Below are 17,769 nucleotides of genomic sequence, written 5' to 3' on the forward strand. Positions count from 1 at the left end.
TTCCCCCATCAGTTACTTTGCCCAAACTTGGCTGTAGGCCCCCTCAATCCCCTAGGCTTCTCTGCCCAGAGGCCCCTGTCCATCTGCTGCACCACAGGTCCCTAACTGCAAGGTGCAGCTATCAGTGTTCACAGATGCAGGCACCCGACAGCTGGGAGACTCACATCAGACACGGGGCCTGTGGATCCCAACTCTGCCATTTCCTGGCTGGGTGACCTCGGGTAAGTCACTTTTCCCTTTTAAGTCATACTTTTCAGATTATGAAATAAGCAGCATTTCCTTCTTTGTGAGATAACCAAGTGCTCAAAAGCCATTCACCATTAAGGACGTCCATACATACCAGGAGTCACATGCGATTCCAGAAAGACTATCACGTGGATCTTTGGTGCCTTCTGGTTTGCCCCTCCCCAGGGCTGCAAGGGTCAGAACTGCCCTGAGGCTTTTACAGGTTGCCCAGAGCTCACGGAACCACAGACATTTCAGCAGAGAGGGCTTCAATTCTTAAAAACATGTTTAATCAAAATCAAGCTTCATAAACTAGCGAACTGCCCACCCATATGGAAAGAGGGGAAAAGAGGGGAAGCTGTTCATGTGCCCAAGGTGCCCGGCAGTCATCTCAGTGGCTTTGAAGGATTCACCTACTTGGGAAGCTGAGTCATAGCCCTCCTGCCTACATCTGACCATGTGGGTTGGGGTGGACAGGTGGCCTCATCGCCACCTGCTAGGAGGAAGCACGCTCCGGACCCCAGGTGACATACTGCTTGTCATCCACGCAGAGCAGCATGGAGCCTGGGACCTGGTAGGGCTCACTTGGAGAAGCCAGGAAAAGCCACAGGGCCAACACTTAGGAGAGGAGCAAGATTCCTCCCTCCCCACCCCACTTTCTCCTCTGGGGAAGAACCAACAGCTCACACTCTGGCATAACACGCGAGACTGGGTTTGGCCAGGCAGGCAGCCATGGTGGGGACAAGTGAGGCACTTTCTCAGCAAGGAACACCTCTGAAGGTGGTCATGGCGCCCAGGGCTCTGCTGGCGACAATGCACCACAATTGGGCGGGTTCCATGCTGAGCTGGAGAGTGAAAATGAGCTGGGCTAGGGCCCTGCCAAGAGAGCAAGGTTGACTCTCCCAGCACCGGGAAGTATACAGGAAGTCGGAGGCACCCCTGCTGCTCATCCCGATTGGGACAGCTGGGGACGGGTGGTCTGTTCTTGGGAGAGCAGGTTACCAGGGCTCGCAGGGCTGCCTGACAGTGACAGGCTTGTAAGTCATAGGGAAAGACCGGGATCCAGGCCTCAGTTGTAGCAGCAGCTAGAAGAGGTAGAGCCACATGGTCACAAGGCACACAGACACCGAATGCAGCGACATGAAACAGAACAGCAAGCAGCATTCAGCTCCTCAGCTGCTCCTCTGCAGAAGGGGCCTGCCACCATTCTCCCCACCTCCTTCCATCACCTCACGGCGTTCCCACCCAGTCTCATGTCCAAGTGGGCTGGATGGAGATGACAGAGCAGACGAAGCCTGCCCCATGGCAGGCGGCCTAAAGGAAACGGACCCCCAAGGGACGCATCACCTCACTTTCCCCATCACGGATTGCACCTGGGTCCCTCTGAACTGCAGGGTTTTCTACCACATCCCTAGGGGTCTAAAGGGGAAATCAGCTTGACTTCAGACGGAGCAGAAGCGGAGGGAGCACCCAGGGAAGAAGGGCTTTGTGTAAATGGAGGACCTGAGAAGTTGATGCCAGGGAGGGGTGCAGAAGCCAAAGCCACCAAGAAAAGGGCTGGGCAGCAAGGTGGTGGAGAGAGCAGGCCCGACGCGGAGGCCAGGAGAGGTTTGGACCCAAAGCCCAAAGCAAGTCTGTTGCCGAAACCAGACGGGAGCGCCGGGTAGAGCAGAGCTTCTGAGGGGAGTCCAGACCGCACACCGACTGCTCCTGGGGGCCCCTTCCCACTTCACTCCCCAGCATGCAACAGGGGCTGGAAAGATAGGCAGAAGCACAGGTTACTGGTGTGACGTCAAACGACCCCAGACCTGCAGGCCCAAGCCACCACATCTGGCCTGATATACACCCCTCCTCGGCACATCCCTCAGGTGCCCGAGGGGCCAAGAGCAGGCCAAACCTGTTCCAAGCTCTCCACTTGTCACCCAGCACCTGCTAGATAAGCTCCCACCCCACAGACTAGGCCCAGAGCTGGAAAAGCAGAAGTTATGACACCCCCACCTCATGCTCCAGCCCTTCCTTGGGGAAGGTAAGGCCACATTTCCCCTCATGAAACCACAGGAATTTGGGGAGGGGAGTAACCCCCATCCTGTCTCAGTGGACAGGCCCCAGAGCCCCTGAGCCTGAGCTGCTGCATTTGCCGCGATGGCCAGGATGTGCTGGTTGGACAGCAGTGCCCTCCATCAGCCAGCCTCACCCCACTTTGGAGCCACTTGGTTTCCCACCCTGTTAATGGGTTGTTCTTCACGGCAAGGCCCAAGCCCTTCCTCGATGACCCTTCTCCAGACCCAGCCCTTCTCCAAGCTGGAATGGGAGAGGGGGACCCCATACCTGTCTGTCGGTCAGGATCCCTGGCTCTGGGCGCTTCCAAGAGGAAGCCAGAAGGATATAGAGCACCAGCAGCCCGAAGACCACGACCAGCATCCCCAAGCTATTGGCAAAGACGGCCTCACTGGGCAGGCTAGAGTACTTGTTGGTGTCATTTTTCCTGAAGAGGACAAAACAATGTGGGCCCTTGAGAGACTTTCCCACCTGTTTTCGCCCAGTGGGAGCCTCAGTGCCACTAAGAGAGGCTGAGAACAGCTTCCCAGGACCATCTTGGACCTGGAATCTGAATATACTTTCTAAGTCCCTGCTGCTATGACAGAAGGCTTTTTACCTGTGAAGAAACTGAAGCGCAAAGGGGTGAAATGAACTGGCCCAGCCAAGATCTAAATCCAGGTCTGACCTCAAATCTTCTCTGCTTTTCACTATAACCCCCCGCCTCCAAAGAATAGGGGACGGTAGTGGTTAGGCATGCAGGCTCTGACCCTAACTCAAATCCCAGCTCCGCCAATTACTGGCTGTGTGCCTTCAGGTAAGTTACTTAATCTCTCTGTGCCTCGGTTCCCTCATTTGTAGGTGGCAATGACAACAGTATCAATGTAGGGCCATTAGAAGATTAAATTTAAGGTGCTTAGAACAGTTTCTGACCCACAGGAGATGCTAAAGCAATCTGATGCTGGGTAAATATTTGCTGACCAATTTACTAATCTCAACCTAAAGAAAAACCAATTGCATTACCTTCCAGATCAGGAACGAGCCCAACCCCACAGACTCCCCTCCCTGGGATGGGTCTTATGATTATAAGGTGTACCTTTTGAAGACCCTGTTCTTTCCCTACCACCTTAGAATCGGGGGCCCCATTCCACTCACAAACTGAAGAAAAGCTTCTCGTTAAGGCCAGAAATAACAGACGCAATGGCCAGAGAGAGGATGGAGGCTCCAAAGAAGACGTGGATGGGTTTGAGGAGGCTGCGCAGCCACATGGACGCCCAGGGCAGCAGGAAGACGGCAAAGCCCAGGAACCACTGTGGACATGGAGAAGAAGGACCTGACTGGACCGTGTGTGAGCAACGGCACCGGGTCGTCCCACCCACCAGCGCCACCTACTGTCAGCGAATGTCACCCTTCTTTCCCAACTCGACCTTCCCAGCAGGCACGGCCCCAGCCCCACACCTAGCTTCCTCACTGTGGTCTGTCTGTTTCTCTTACACAAACAAGAACGTTACAGGAAATGCCTGGCTACAGCCCCCTCTCCCGCAGACCCAGCCATCTCGTGTCTCTGCTCCTTCCAGCCCTGGCTCATAAAACTCCTGCCTTGTATTTGTGCAGGGCTGACCTCAGAATATGGAAAGCACTTCTAGAACTGCTTCTGGTTCACAGAACAGTGGGAGTCGGGCAGGGGGGAAAGATGATGTAGGGTCAGCGTGGTACGTGCTGTGAGAAGGTTAGTGCAAAGCACTCGGGGACGGCAGATGGGCCGTGTGACGGGTAAGAGCAGGAAAGTGTGAGGACGGGAACCACCACCATCCCTTAAAGAGCCTTGAAACTGCCGAGTCTACAGGACGTGCCCTGCAAGGCCGTCTCCAGGCAGTGAGCAGAGGGGATGTCTGGTGCTGATGCAAGCGAATCCCCAACTGGAGCCCATGGCTGCCATCCAGCAGTGGGGACCCAGTGGAGGACAGAGGACCCACCTGGCAGGCAAAGAGGAAGACGGTGGCGATGCCCAGCCAGCTGTGCAGGGAGTAGAGGTTGGTGATTTTGTTATGGTTGTGGAAGGAAAAGACGGCAACCAGTCCCAGCACGGTCAGGATGAAGGCCATCAGGTGCAGGGCCGCGTGGAGGAGTTTCCAGGGCAGCTTGGGCCCCACCCATGACCGGGGCAAGCGGTACACCAGCGACGCTGCAGGAGAGAGCAGTCCCAGGGCTTGGCCTCTTCCCCTCGCGCTCACCCACACATTAGGGAACCACCCAACATGATCCCACACAGCCTCCCAATGGGAAGGAGGGAAATGCTAGGATAGCGGGGTGAACTAGTCAGCATCTTCTATCCTCGCGTTATTTTGGGATAACAGACAGCCATGAAGCAGGGAGAGAAAGGACAGCGAGAAAAAGGGAGGAACAGGTTTCCTGGAACTGCCATGCCATCATCACAATAATAAATGCAGCCTGTCTGCAGTTCTGCATGTTAAAAAGCAATGCCAGCTTCGTTATTTCATCACCCTGAATTCTCACAACCGAGCTGAGTTGCCAAGAACACAGACTTGAAGGTTAGCTAACCTAGGTCCAAATCCTGGCTCTGCCTCACAGCTATTCAGCATCTTCTTCCTAGGTCTCAGTTTCTTCATCTGTAAAATGGGGATAGCAACAGAGCCCACCCCACCAGCTTCTTGTAGGAACAAAATGGGATGACGCATCTGAACTACACAGGGCAAGCTGCTATTATCCGTGTCATCGTCATCCCCATTTTACAAATGGGGAAAGTGAGGCTTGCCTGGGACCCGAGGCCCAGCTCCAAATGCATGGGGCAAAAATGGGTCCAGCAAGAGTAAGCAGATCCCTCATTTAAGGACCTGACTATGCCATGAGGGGCTTCCACTTCCCGCTCCCTAGAGCCAGGGCGGGCAAACTACAGCTCACAGGCAAATCCAGCCCGCTGACTATTTTTCTAAATAAAGTTTTATTGGAACACAGCCACACATGTGTTTTCATGTCATCTGTGGCTACTTCACAATCCAATAGCAGACCTGAGTAGTGGCAGTGCGATCACATGGCTTGCAAAGCCTAAAATATTTACTATCTCACCCTTTGCAGAAAAAGTTTGCCAACTCGTGCCCTTGACCATCTGCTAAGGCGCCCTTTCGGATACCCCCATTCTCATTACTTCTTCCTCCAAGTGACACCTGGGCCTAGAGACAGCCCAAAACACCCCACCCCCACAGCCCCAAACCCAGCAGTGACAAAGGCCAGCCCTAGACAGGGGGAGCTCTGCCCCGTCCAGGCCCTTGCCACAGCACATCTCCCAAAATGACCTCGTACTCACCAGCACTATAGATCACCACCATGCCAGCAACCATGAGCACCGGGTGCCAGTTGAACATGAGCACGCTGCCATCCCAGGCAAAGCCACCACGCCAGTACTGCACCCAATAGATGGTGAGGAGGATGCACATGGAGCCCAGGGACCCCAGCACCAGGCAGGACAGGTAAAACTGTCCCACAGCCATTCTGCTCAAGCGCTCCTAGAAGAAGCGGAAGTCACACATCCCTGCTGGCTCAGGTGCGCCCTGCACACCAGCTAAAGGAAGTAACACTGACGTCGCTGTTGGCCCAAGGGATGGACACTTCTTGCTTCCGTTGCCCTGCCATCATCCTGGGCACCACCCCATGAGGCCTCGGTGGATGGGTGGGCCTGACCTCTGAGTATGGACAGTGAGTGAGGCCCCACCCAGCACATGACAGCACACAGTCCAGCCAGCTTGGGCCTGGGGCTGGGCCCGAACAGGGGCCTCCTCTGCTGTGGCTGGATGCCAAGGCTCTGGGCCCACGGCCCTGAGATTAGTCTGCCGTCACAGGACCAGAGGGTAAAGAATTACCCTCTAGAAAGGAAGGGACAGGAATCAGAATCCAGGCTAGGTCACACAAATGCCAGGCCCTCGGTTCTAAAAGAAAGAGGCAAAAATCACAATCTCCAAGACGCAAATACACTACTCTTAGGCCAGCCGGGAGGAAGTCCTATGGGCTCCCACTTCTACAGGAGAGTTCTTCCCCAGATGGTGAACTCTAGGGGGCTAAGCCTCCCACTGGGGAGGTCAGACCAGGCCTTCGCTCTGGAGTCCCCACACTCCACACCTTGAGTTGGGCGATAGCCCTCAGCTTCTGCTTTCTCTTCCTCTGGGGAAAGTCCAGAGGAGAAAAGAGGAAGCAAGAACTCATGGTCTAGAAAGCAAGAGTTTATTTTGAGATTTCCATGTGTACTTGATAAACTCAGAAGCCAACTCTGGTTTCGGGCATGGTGAACGCCTAGGCTCCTGAGCAGCTGCTCTTAAGAGCCAGGCAAGGGCCAGCCTGGTAGCGCAGTGGTTAAGTGCACACGTTTGGCTTCGGTGGCCCAAGGTTCGCCAGTTCGGATCCTGAGTGGGGACATGGCACTGCTTGTCAAAAGCCATGCTGTGGTAGGCGTCCCACATATAAAGGAGAGGAAGATGGGCATGGATGTTAGCTCAGGGCCACTCTTCCTCAGCAAAAAGAGGAGGATTGGCAGTAGTTACCTCAGGGCTAATCTTCCAAAAAAAAAAAAAAGCCAAGCAAGAGGTTGTGAGGGCTAGCAGGCCTGTGCACAAAGCCACAGGGCTGCCCTGCTTTCAGCTAACGTGTAGGCGGCCTGACCCAGCTCTCAAGGCAGTCACCCTGTCCCATGGACTCACACCAAGAAGGTGACACTGTGGCTTCCCGCAGTTGAGGTCCCTCAATCTGAACTAGCTAACAGAGAGAAGAGGAGGCCCCTAAGATAGCCAGGAACTCCCAAGGAGAGAAAAGACTTGATTCCTCACCTTTAGACCTAGTGGCAAGCCAAGAGGGTGGTGTCCTGGGCTCCAATTCTTATGAATGGAGGCAGCTCGAGCAAATCACTTAACACATGTAGGTCTCAGTCTTCTCATCTGAAAGAAAAGCATGATAATAAGGACATAATTTACTGAAAGCCAGCTCTGAGCAGACACTACACTAGAACCTTATGCACATGATCCCATTTACACACATGATCCTCTTGACAGCTCTGTGAGCAGTTATCAAGCCCATTTCATAGATGAGGAAACTGAGGCTCAGAAAGATTAAGTACCTAGCATTAGGAGCCAGCAAATGGGCAGAAAGTTTCAAATCTCATCTGTTTGGCTTTGAGGCCCATGTTTTTTCCTTGACTACAGGTTGTCAGAAGGTCAAACAGTGAGAAAATGCATGTAAGGACATGTGAGAGTCAAGTATTATACTTTTCTTAGTATTGTCACAGCATTTCATCCTAACTACTAACAAAACCTGAAGCTCATGGCCCCTGTGCCTGCCCAGGCTTCTCAGTGGCCCTGATTCCATGCCATGCCAGCTCTCTCCGTGCCAGGTTAACCAGAAACAGATGCTGAGGTCTCACAAGGTGATCCAAGTTGGCGGCAATCTCTAAGAAAGGAAGATCTGAGGGCTGGGGGAAAAGACAAGCTTCTGTGAGGCTGCAAGCACATCATGCCACCAGCTTCCTAGAAATTTTTGACTCATGACTCAACTACTGAGCTCAGAGATTTGCTACCTAGCCTCAGAGCTGTCCCCTTAGTTCCTGCAAGAGCAGAGGAAGTTTCAGGCCACCAGATGTTGTCACCCAGCAGTGACGTGTTTAAGTCAGCTTGAAGGAGCCCTTGGTCAGCAGGCTCCATCCATCGGACAACATCTACTTTCACGACTTTTTTTCCTTTGTAAAATGAAAACAGAAAAGTCAACATGATCCCAAACGGACTGTATCTACTACCCTAGAAGTCAGACACAGCCGGGCTGGGGACTCCTGATTATTGCTCTGGGACAGACCTGGAAGACACAATGGGGATCTTTCCTGACAGAGGGCTGCGGTGTTATACTGCTCAGTACACAGATGAGCCCTCCCTCTGCCTGAAAGAGAGCACAACAGGAGAGAAAAAGGAAGAATGCACTGAAGACTGCAACCCAAACGCGGAGAATATTCTCTCACTTATTCAAAGAGAGCAGGTGGGGCTGTGATTTCCAGATGCACTCCCCCCGGTTTGGTCTCCTACTCTGCCCTCACTAGGTAGAGCCCCATTCGAAGGCAGAAGTCTGCAGACACTTGTGGCAAGGGCCAGAATGGTAAATATTTTAGGCTCTGCAGGCCATACGGACTCTGTCACAACTATGTCATCAACTCTGCCGATGTTGTACAAGAGCAGTCAGAGACAACACCTTCACATGTGGACATGGCTGTGTTCCCAAAAATCTTTATTTACGGACACTGGAGTTTCAGTTTCATATTATTTGCACATATCACAGAATATTATCCTTTCCATTTTTCTCATTTAAAAATGTAAAAACCCTTCAGGTGGGCCAGATTTGTTGTGTAGGTCATAGTTTGTTGACACTACTCTCCAGTCTAATACTCTTCTCAGTCCCTTGGCAGAAAGGATTGCACTAAAACAGATCAGGCCCAGGGTAGGAAACGGGTATTTCCCGTTCAGCCCTTGGTCTTATGAATAGGCTCTATTCCAAACTCTTACCATAGTACGTTTATAATTTAGAACTACAGATAGATGAAGGGACAGAAAGTCATTGTGCTGCTCCCCCTTCCCAGATGGATGATAGGGGCTTTAGGAATGCTGAGAACCAGACTTAGGGTTCAAGTTCTAAACTCTTAGCTTACAGATCAAAAACACTGTGGCCCAAAGAAGCAAAGTGACTTGGCCAAGGTGAGTGACACAGCTGATACAGGAATCCAAGTTCACTCCCCCTCAGCTCCAGGACTCCTCGGGTAGCTTCCGGAAAGTCAGGACTCAGGAGTGAGGCCCTACTCAGTCAGGAGTGGATAAGGCCCTCCTTAGGACCAGAGAGATTACAGACCCCCTTGGGATTGCGCTCTGGTCTGGCTCAGGTGTCCAGGGAACCGTTCCAGAAACCCGGAGACCAATCTCTGACTCCTCTGCTGGAAACCCGGGGATCGATCCCTGACTGGGCTGGGACCCCTTGGTCCCAGCTAATCTTGGGTGGAAATTCAGGCGAGGGGCTCCGCCTGCTGACTGCGACTTCCGAAGAGCTTTCGTGCCTTTACAACCACTACCTGTGGGAAGAAGGGCACGGAGAACGGTGTCCATTTCCTAAAAGACGAAAGTGAGGCCGAGCGAGGGGTCGCGACAGCGCGAAGCGAGGTATTAGCGGAGCCAGCACTCGAACCCAGGTCCCTGAGCTCCCAGCCCGGGCTCTTTCTCACCCCCAAACCACAGTGGGACGCAGCCGGGCTGGGGACTCCGAGACCCGCCTTTCGCCACCCGGCCGGCGTCGCAGCTCCCCAGGCTCCTGGGAGGTGGAATCAGGGTCTCACTGGGACGCTCGCACACACCTGGCACCGCCGCCCTGCAGCCCAGCGGCAGAGGTCCGCTCGCCCTCTTATAGGCTCGCGGCACTTCCGGTCGCGCGCGCGGCCGTCTGGGAAATGAAGTCCGGAGCCGCGGGGTCACCAGCTTCCAGCGCTCCAAGGTGCCGACCCCAACTCCAGCTCCTCCTCGGGAGTTTCTTCTCCAAGCCCAGGGTTCCAGGGACGAGGGACGCCGTCACGGGGCGACCCTGTCCCTCGCCCCCCATCCGGTGGGAGCGGAAATGTTCGGGCCGACGAGAAGCCTCTTGCCAGGGGCTGGCGCTCGGCACGGCCGCGCGCAGGGAGGACGAGAGGCTTTGCTCAGTGGTTGGGAGGGCCGGGAGCAGGGCACGGCGACGCTGGGACGGCCAGCACAGGGGCGGGCCCGGGAAGGAGGGGGCCCAAACATGGCGGCCGGGCCGGCCAGAGAGCCGGAGAGAAAGCCAGGACCGGCGGTAGCCCGGCGTAGGCGGAGCCCGCGGCCGCCATGTACTTCCGGAATTTGAAACCCGTTTCCGGAAGTCAGGACGGGGTCCCCATGACGACCGACGTTGGCGCTGGCAGGTGAGAGTGCTGGATGGGGAGCAGGTAAAGCGACCAGAAGACGGAATTTTTGTTGTTGTCGTTTGGGTTTGGGTTTTTTGCCAAAGCAGCCCCATTTTAAAGTAGCTAGGGAAGGGTGGGGAAACCTGCTCTGGGGACAAAGGGGACGCGGCAGCAGCGGTGGACGGACTGTGAAGACCGCTTCGTTACCTTGCGAATCACCGCTGCCCTAAACCGGAGGAGATGGTCCTCCTTCCCGTGGCCAGGGCGGGGGGCCGTTCCAGATAACGGATCCCCACAGCAGCCCTCTGGTGGCCTGTGAGGTGGTGGGTAAGGGCACGGGCTAGTGTCACACCTAGTTGTGAATCCTGGCTCTGCTCACCTGCGAGCTGGAGGAATGACTTGAACTCTGACCTCGTGTCGTTGCCTATAGAATGAGGATGAATGACTTGAACTCTGACCTTGGGTCCTTGCCTGTAGAATGGGGATCATTCTTTCCCACCTTGCAGAGTAGTTGTGAGGATTAAAGGAATTATCTTGGTTGACAGGTTTAGCATGATGCTGATATGTAGGTGATAGCTCATTAATATTCGTTACATTTAATTAATATTCGTAAAGTTAATAGTATTTAATGAATGAGGAAACTCGGGCTCAGAGAAACTACATTTATACATCCTGTAAGGTGGGACTTCTCCACCAGGTGAGGTGGGCGAGGTTCCTTAACCTCTCAGCGCCTCTGTGTAAAATGGGGATTAGGGGCTGGCCGGTGACCAAGTGGTTAAGTTGATGCGCTCTGCTTCGGTGACCCGGGGTGGTTGCGATCCTGGCGCAGACCTACATACCACTCATCAAACCATGCTGTGGTGGCGGCCCACATAGAATTAGAATGACCTACAACTAGGATATACAACTGCGTACTGGGGCTTTGGGAAGAAAAAAAAAAGAGGAAGATTGGCAACAAATCTTCACTCAGAGCCAATCTTCCACACCAAAAAAAAAGGAAATAAATGCAGGTATCTACCAGTTATACTATTAAAAAAAAATAAAGTGGAAATTATTTGCATAATAAGACTACTTCTCGAGATGGGTGTGGGATTAAATAAGGTAATAAATATGAAAAGAGTTTGTAAATTGTAAAACATTTTACAGATGTTAATTTAACTTCACTCTTCTAACACTTCATAGCATTTTGAAATTTGCTTATAGATTTGATCCAGCTGGAGAGTTACAGGACACCCCCTGAGAGCAACTTCTGGGTCTTGGAATATATGAAATGAAAGGCCTGGTGCTACTATGTTGCTACAATAACACTAAACATAAAGTTTTGCAGGAGAGCACTATTTCCTCTTAGCTTTATCTGCCTACACCACTTCTCACTTCTTTTTTTTTTTTTGAGGAAGATTAGCCCTGAGCTAACATCAGCCACCAATGCTCTTCTTTTTGCTGAGGAAGACTGGCCCTGAGCTAACATCTGTGCCCATCTTCCTCTACTTTATATGTGGGACGCCTGCCACAGCATTGCTTGACAAGTGGTGCCATGTCCGCACCCGGGATCCGAACCAGCGAACCCCGGGCCACCAAAGTGAAACATGCACACTTAACTTCTGCGCCACCGCGCCAGCCCCCACTTCTCACTTCTGTGCCAACATTTTTTCCATCTAGTTATGCATCAGCCTATCAGTTATGTGAAAGGCAGCCTTGTGCAGTAGTTAAGAGCAGACTCTGGCCCCAGGCTGCCTGGATCTGAATCCCAGCTCTGCCACTTACTGGCAGTGTGACCTTGGACAAAGTATTTTACCTCTCTGGGCCTCAGTGGTCCCATCTGTAAAATGGGGAGAGTAATAGTGTACCTTCTGTCTCATGGGATTATTGTGATTTAATTAAAGGTAGTGCTTAGAATAGTCCTGGGCACTTTGTAAGTGTTATGGAAAAGTATACTGCTGCAATTAGTATTAGAATTAGTATTATTACATGACCAGTCAGTCAGTCTTTGTAGTACCCCTGGATTCCTTTGGACTCAAACATAGTTAGAAAGAGTTCCTCATTTAGAAGGTTCCAGGCACGGAGAAAGGTTTGAGAGTAAGGGTCCCTCGGAGGAGTGACTAGTTGGTTTTTTGTTGTTGTTGGGTTTGTTCACTGCTGTATCCCAAGCACCTAGAATGGTGCCTGGCACATAGTAGGTCCTTAGTAAATATTTACTGTATTAATGAATTTCTAACCTCACCTCTCTTTTTTCCTCCACAGGCTGTTGTCTTAGAGCAAGGGAAACAGCTCTGATTCTGAGGAACCAGACGCTTCTTCCTCAGTGCTGGGGAGAAAGCCAGGAGCCGTTGTGTGGGGAAGTGTGGAATGTGCCCTTGGGGGCCCAAGAGAGCAGCAGGAAGATGCTCCAGACCAGTAACTACAGCCTGGTGCTCTCCCTGCAGTTCCTGCTGCTGTCCTATGACCTCTTTGTCAATTCCTTCTCGGAGCTCCTGCGGATGGCTCCTGTCATCCAGCTCGTGCTCTTCATGTGAGTTCAGTGGGTGGGGCGGCGCAGCTGCACCCAAGCAGTTCGAAGGCCCTGACCGTTGTGATTTAGCATTTTAAAGTTGTTAGCAGAGAAACATCAGGGAGAATAAAATCGTACGTTATCCCGGGTACTCCATGGTACAGACATGTCACAGGTCCTGTTTTTATATACTTCTGACAAAGATTTGGGATATGGGGAGCAGTGCACATTGAAAATGAGGGTCAGGCTGTGGCCCCTGTCATTTTCTCCATCTGCGAGTTGAAATGTTGTCTTACTGTGCCGTGAAAGAGGACCACAAAATGGCAGGTTAAAAGGGAAATCATATTAATAATATATGTGAATCCCATAAGTGGAAACTGTTGGCATTTTTCCTCCACAGTGATTTATAGACTCCGTGAGGCACGTTCGAAACTGAAAACTACAGTCTTAAACATGATCTTCCTTCATTCAATAAGTATTCGTTGGCCTGCCAGACAGTGTTCTATTTGGACTTCTAAGACCAGGTGTAGTCTAGGCCTGACAAGCTCCTGCTCTCATGGGGTTTTCATTCTAGTGGAGAGAGACAACAAATATATTAAAAAAAAAAAAAGATAATTTTATAAGTGGATATAAAGCGGGTGGGGAGGGGATGGCTACATTAGGTACCAGGGTTAAAGAAAAATTTTTCTGAAAAGGGGACATTTGAAATTGAATGGCACCAAGGCACCAGCCATGCAAAGATCAGGGCAAGTGTGTTGCTGTCTTGCTACATGTAAACGTCTCATAGGACCAGATTTTTTGACAGACGACGCTAGCATTTTCTGACGTAGGGTAGAAACTAGCCTCTCCTCACAAGTGCCCGGGAGGTTTGTTGAGTTAAGAGTGTGAGAGCAGGAAGGCCTTGCATGTGGACTGCAACTCAACTGGTGGGGCCAGCAGGTAGTTTAAGCTTCATGTCGTTTGGGTCCCAAAGCCCATGGGGAGATTGGGGGGGATTCAGAGGACTGTATCACAGGGAAGGACAGATCTCATAGTGTCCCTTAGGACTGAGGGCCGGCTCTTGTGTCCTCACACAGGCCTCCATTTGGCTGTACTTTGTTTTATATGTCTGCAGCATCCAGGATATTGCAGTCCTCTTCAACATCATCATCATTTTCCTCATGTTCTTCAACACCTTCGTCTTCCAGGCTGGCCTGGTCAACCTCCTGTTCCATAAGTTCAAAGGGACCATCATCCTGACAGGCGTGTACTTCGCCCTCAGCATCTCCCTTCATGTCTGGGTCATGGTAAGAATGGAACCCTGAATTTCTGAATCCTTAAATGGCTAGGAATATCTTTTCTCTGGGAATCCAGCCTCATTCTTTTATATCTCACAGAATCCCTGATAGGCAACAGGTGAAATGAATGTGGTCCAGCCTGGAGCTAGGCATGTGAGAGTTTCATAAGGCACTTTTGCGCAACCTAATGTGTTGAAGAACAGCCTTATCCAAGAGTTGAGGGACACTTCTGGAACATTCAGTTCACCTTTGCCCCAAACAGGCCTGCCAGGGCTAAAACAGAAAGTTGACTCTGTTTCATCATTAGCTGTTCGGGCAGGTGGGTGTTGATACAGGGTATTCTTAGGCACCAGGGTCCTATGGGAAATGGACAAGCAAGAGTGCTGTTTGCCCTCAGTGCCTCCTGCCCTCTGCTGCATCCCCATCACTGACACTAGAAGAGCCAGCCTCCAGGATGCCTCCCTTTGTTCTGACATAGGCCTCAGAGCAAATCTAGTTTTCACGGTTTCAGATTTCTGCTTCACAAATTCTTCCGTCTCTTTGGGTATCCCACGTGCTTCTCATGTACTCATTTTGATGGAACACATTAAAACCTCAGGTTCTCTAGTGACTTCTGTACAAAAGCCACCTTCTCAGACTGAACTTCGTTAGGTTGCCCGTGTGATTCCACAGAGAGAAGCGGAGCCCACAGGAAAGAAGCAGAGCGGTGCCGAAGTCTCTAGGTGCTTCCTGAAGAGGATTGGCTTTGCTCTGGCCCCTGGAGCCAAAATAGGTCCCGGCTTTGTACTAAGAAGCTGCTAATCTGCTTAAACCCTGAGTGCACCCACCTTTATCTGGCAGGAGCTGAGCCTGAGATTTTCAAGGCAAGACAGTGACCCGCTGAACCCCTGAGATAATATATGTCATTTCTCCTTGGCAAAGGCTATGAAGTGAAAGGGAATAAATAGCTTAGTGCAAACTTCCTCAGGGTTAAAAGGAGATTTCCTTTGCAGCAAAAAAAAAAAGGGAGTTTGAGGGTCCTTTGAGAAACACTCCTTAGGGTCTTGGAAAGAAAGAAGGAGGGTGAGAGTAGTCGATTTTAAACCAAGTGGTATCTCTGCAGCTAACCAAGTTGGAGATGTTAGGGCCTCATCTGCCATTAACCTTTCCCTGTCTACTCCTGTCTCCTTCAGAACTTACGCTGGAAAAACTCCAAACGCTTTGTCTGGACAGATGGACTTCAAACGCTATTTGTATTCCAGAGACTAGGTAAGGAGCGGAACAACGTCAGGCCTCACTTTGATCCCACCTATGGCTCTGGCAGTGAGGGCCTTCATCCTGGCCGCCCAGCCCAGCACAGCTGGTGTGGGATGGTTGGGACAGCCTCGCCAAGAACAGGAGAGACTCCTGCCCTCTGTCCTTGCTGGGAGTCACTGGGAAGGCATGAGCCAGGGCCCCTCTCAGCCTTGTTAGGTTCTGGCCTTACCCCGAAACCAATACTCAGGAGCGTCCCTGAGGCTGCTTTTGTGCTTATTACCTGCAGCGGCAGTGTTATACTGTTACTTCTACAAACGGACAGCTGTGAGACTGGGCGATCCTCGCTTCTACCAGGACTCTCTATGGCTGCGCAAGGAGTTCCTGCAAGTCCGACGGTGACCGCTTCTTATCACACTGATGGATGGCGTTCCTTCCTGACGGAAGCCACGTCTGCAGTTCTGAAGGGGGAGTGGTTGGCCCGCTGCATCCGGAAGCAGCTTGACTTTTCCAGGACAGGCTCAGGCCCGTTGTGTTCAGCAGTCAAGAGGGAAGATCTCCCTCTTGTGAATTACAGTGTTCCCCACTACAGACGCCAGTGTATCCTCCCCCTGCCTCAGTGTTGACCCTTCCTGCCCCCACCGTTCCTCACAGAAGGCTCTGTGGCTCTTATCCTTGGGAAGCTTTGCGCTTAGCCTGGCACAGCCCGAGCTCCCAGCCCCCACTTCCCTTGCACCACACACTAATGACTGAAGGATGCAAAGAGGGATATTTCTGTGCTCCTGGCTGGTCACAGCTTAGACATAGAGATTTTATACCCAAGGCACATTTTTTACATTTTATAAATAGGAAATAAATTCAATTGTTTTTCCATAAATGGTGGAGTCTGTCCGTCTAGATAGATCTCTTCATGGGTAAGAGGCATGCCAAGTCCTAACCTCAGCATCCACTTGACCCAGTGGGCAGAGTGAGCCACAGAGCAAATACAGGTATTTATTGAGTCCCTTTATGAGTACACGGTATTTTTGCAGAAATTTAAGATATCATCTGATGCCCCACCCCCACCCCTGGAGTTACAGATTTCTGTGCTTCGTTCAGACTCTCTCCTCATCAGAGGCCTAAACTACCCTCAGAAGAATAAAAAATGTTCCTTAGCCTATTTTGGCAAAGGGAATTTTTAAAATTCATGTGACCATAGCACCAGTTTTCTGTTGCCAGAATAATGTGTCACAAGCACCATGAAACTTCAGTGGCATGCAACAGTTACGTGGCTCTTGAGTCTTGGGCTCAGCTGACTGCGGCTGGGTTCGGGTAGTGTGCTTGCTCGTGTGTCTGTGTCAGCTGTGGACTGGCCAGGCAGCTGCAACGATCTTAGGATCCCTGGCTGCTGGCTGACCTCAGCTGGCCTCAGCTGGAATGACTGGGCTGTTCTGCTCTGGTTCACATGACCCATCCTCCAGAGGATAGCCTGGGTCTGTTCACATGACAGTGGCAGAGGAGCAGGAGAACAAGCCCCAGTGTGCAATGCCATTTCAAGACTCTGCTTGTATTGTGTCTCTCAGACTCCCAGTGGTCAAAGCAAGTCATATGATTGAGCCCACAGTTGCCTGGCAAAACGCATGGATACAGGGAGGGCCATTCAGTCAGTCTACCACACCAGGAAGTCGCTCTGTGAAACTTGTTATTCAATGCACAGGCATTGGCAAACTTCTGCTGTGCAGGGCCACTTAGTAAGTATGTCAGATTTTGAGGGCCAGTGTCTCTTGCAACGTGAAAGCAGTCATACATGACAGGTAAACCAATGAACACAGCCGTGTTCCCGTAAAACTATTTAAGGACACTGAAATTTGAATTTCACATCATTTTCATATGTCACAAAGTATTTTTCTTTTGATTTTTTTCAACCACTTAGGAATGTAAATTTCTTCTTAGCTTGACGACTGTACAAGAACAAACTAGATCTGCCCCCAGGCCGTATGCTGATCCCTGGTTTAGAAGCTTAGAATAAAGTTTTGGGGAAAGAGAGACTATAAGTTATCAGCTGTGCCGTCAAGATTTTAACAGATACTACAAAGAAAGGTACAGTGTTCAGACAAATCGTCTAAGGCCCCATATCCTCTGATCAGAACAAGTGATCTAAAAAGTCCTGATGAAGTCACCATCTACACGCACTGTCATCTGTAAAAAAATGACAATAGCCCTATTTTGAATCTTTTCATAAAAGCTCTTACGGAATATTGTAATCCCCTTTGTTCATTACAATCTTTGAAAGATAGGCAATTTTCTGTGCCACCAAATGAATCAGGGCTAGATTGTTCTCTGTGGTCTTTGAAGCTAGTGAGTACAACCAAATGCCTGTTTGAGGAATCACTCACAATATTTATGGCACTTTGTGGCCCTCTGAGTCCCTGGAATGAGTATGTGTGTGTATATATATGTTTATTTTCCTTAACAGTCAATACATTCACGTGGTACAAAATTCAAGTTATAAAAAGGTGTATGCGGTTAATCTTCCCACGGCCGCATCTCAGCCACTGACTTCCTTCTCCCTTCCCTCCTTGACA

General features: G+C 51.2%; 2 protein-coding genes across 23 annotated transcripts; one reads left to right on the forward strand and one right to left on the reverse strand.

Moving 5' to 3' along the window:
- Positions 1-493: 493 nt before the first annotated feature.
- CYB561A3 (cytochrome b561 family member A3) lies at positions 494-9,786 on the reverse strand. 19 transcript variants are annotated; one of them, XR_011523922.1, is made up of 8 exons: positions 9,647-9,786; positions 7,098-7,205; positions 5,588-5,786; positions 4,239-4,447; positions 3,418-3,572; positions 2,554-2,710; positions 1,729-1,978; positions 494-1,310 (listed from the first exon to the last, which is right to left on the reverse strand). XR_011523922.1 is itself a non-coding variant. In XM_008539454.2 (7 exons), exons 3-7 carry the CDS (start codon positions 5,769-5,771, stop codon positions 1,224-1,226), a joined length of 792 nt encoding a protein of 263 aa, XP_008537676.1. In that variant the 5' UTR covers positions 5,772-5,786; positions 7,098-7,205; positions 9,647-9,786; the 3' UTR covers positions 494-1,223. The 19 variants fall into 19 exon arrangements, 15 of the variants coding, with proteins under 15 accessions (XP_008537676.1, XP_070420173.1, XP_070420172.1 ...); XR_011523924.1 differs by having other exon boundaries at positions 5,588-6,206; XR_011523921.1 differs by having other exon boundaries at positions 9,518-9,727.
- On the forward strand, positions 9,757-16,082 carry TMEM138 (transmembrane protein 138). 4 transcript variants are annotated; one of them, XR_011523925.1, is made up of 6 exons: positions 10,091-10,225; positions 12,449-12,716; positions 13,810-13,981; positions 14,645-14,835; positions 15,145-15,220; positions 15,495-16,082. XR_011523925.1 is itself a non-coding variant. In XM_008539457.2 (5 exons), exons 2-5 carry the CDS (start codon positions 12,589-12,591, stop codon positions 15,605-15,607), a joined length of 489 nt encoding a protein of 162 aa, XP_008537679.2. In that variant the 5' UTR covers positions 9,757-10,225; positions 12,449-12,588; the 3' UTR covers positions 15,608-16,082. The 4 variants fall into 4 exon arrangements, 2 of the variants coding, with proteins under 2 accessions (XP_008537679.2, XP_008537680.2); XR_011523926.1 differs by having other exon boundaries at positions 10,144-10,249; XM_008539457.2 differs by lacking the exon at positions 14,645-14,835 and having other exon boundaries at positions 9,757-10,225.
- The last annotated feature ends 1,687 nt before the right edge of the window (positions 16,083-17,769 follow it).

The sequence above is a fragment of the Equus przewalskii genome, chromosome 11 (assembly GCF_037783145.1).
Source record: "Equus przewalskii isolate Varuska chromosome 11, EquPr2, whole genome shotgun sequence".
Classification (NCBI taxonomy): domain Eukaryota; kingdom Metazoa; phylum Chordata; class Mammalia; order Perissodactyla; family Equidae; genus Equus; species Equus przewalskii.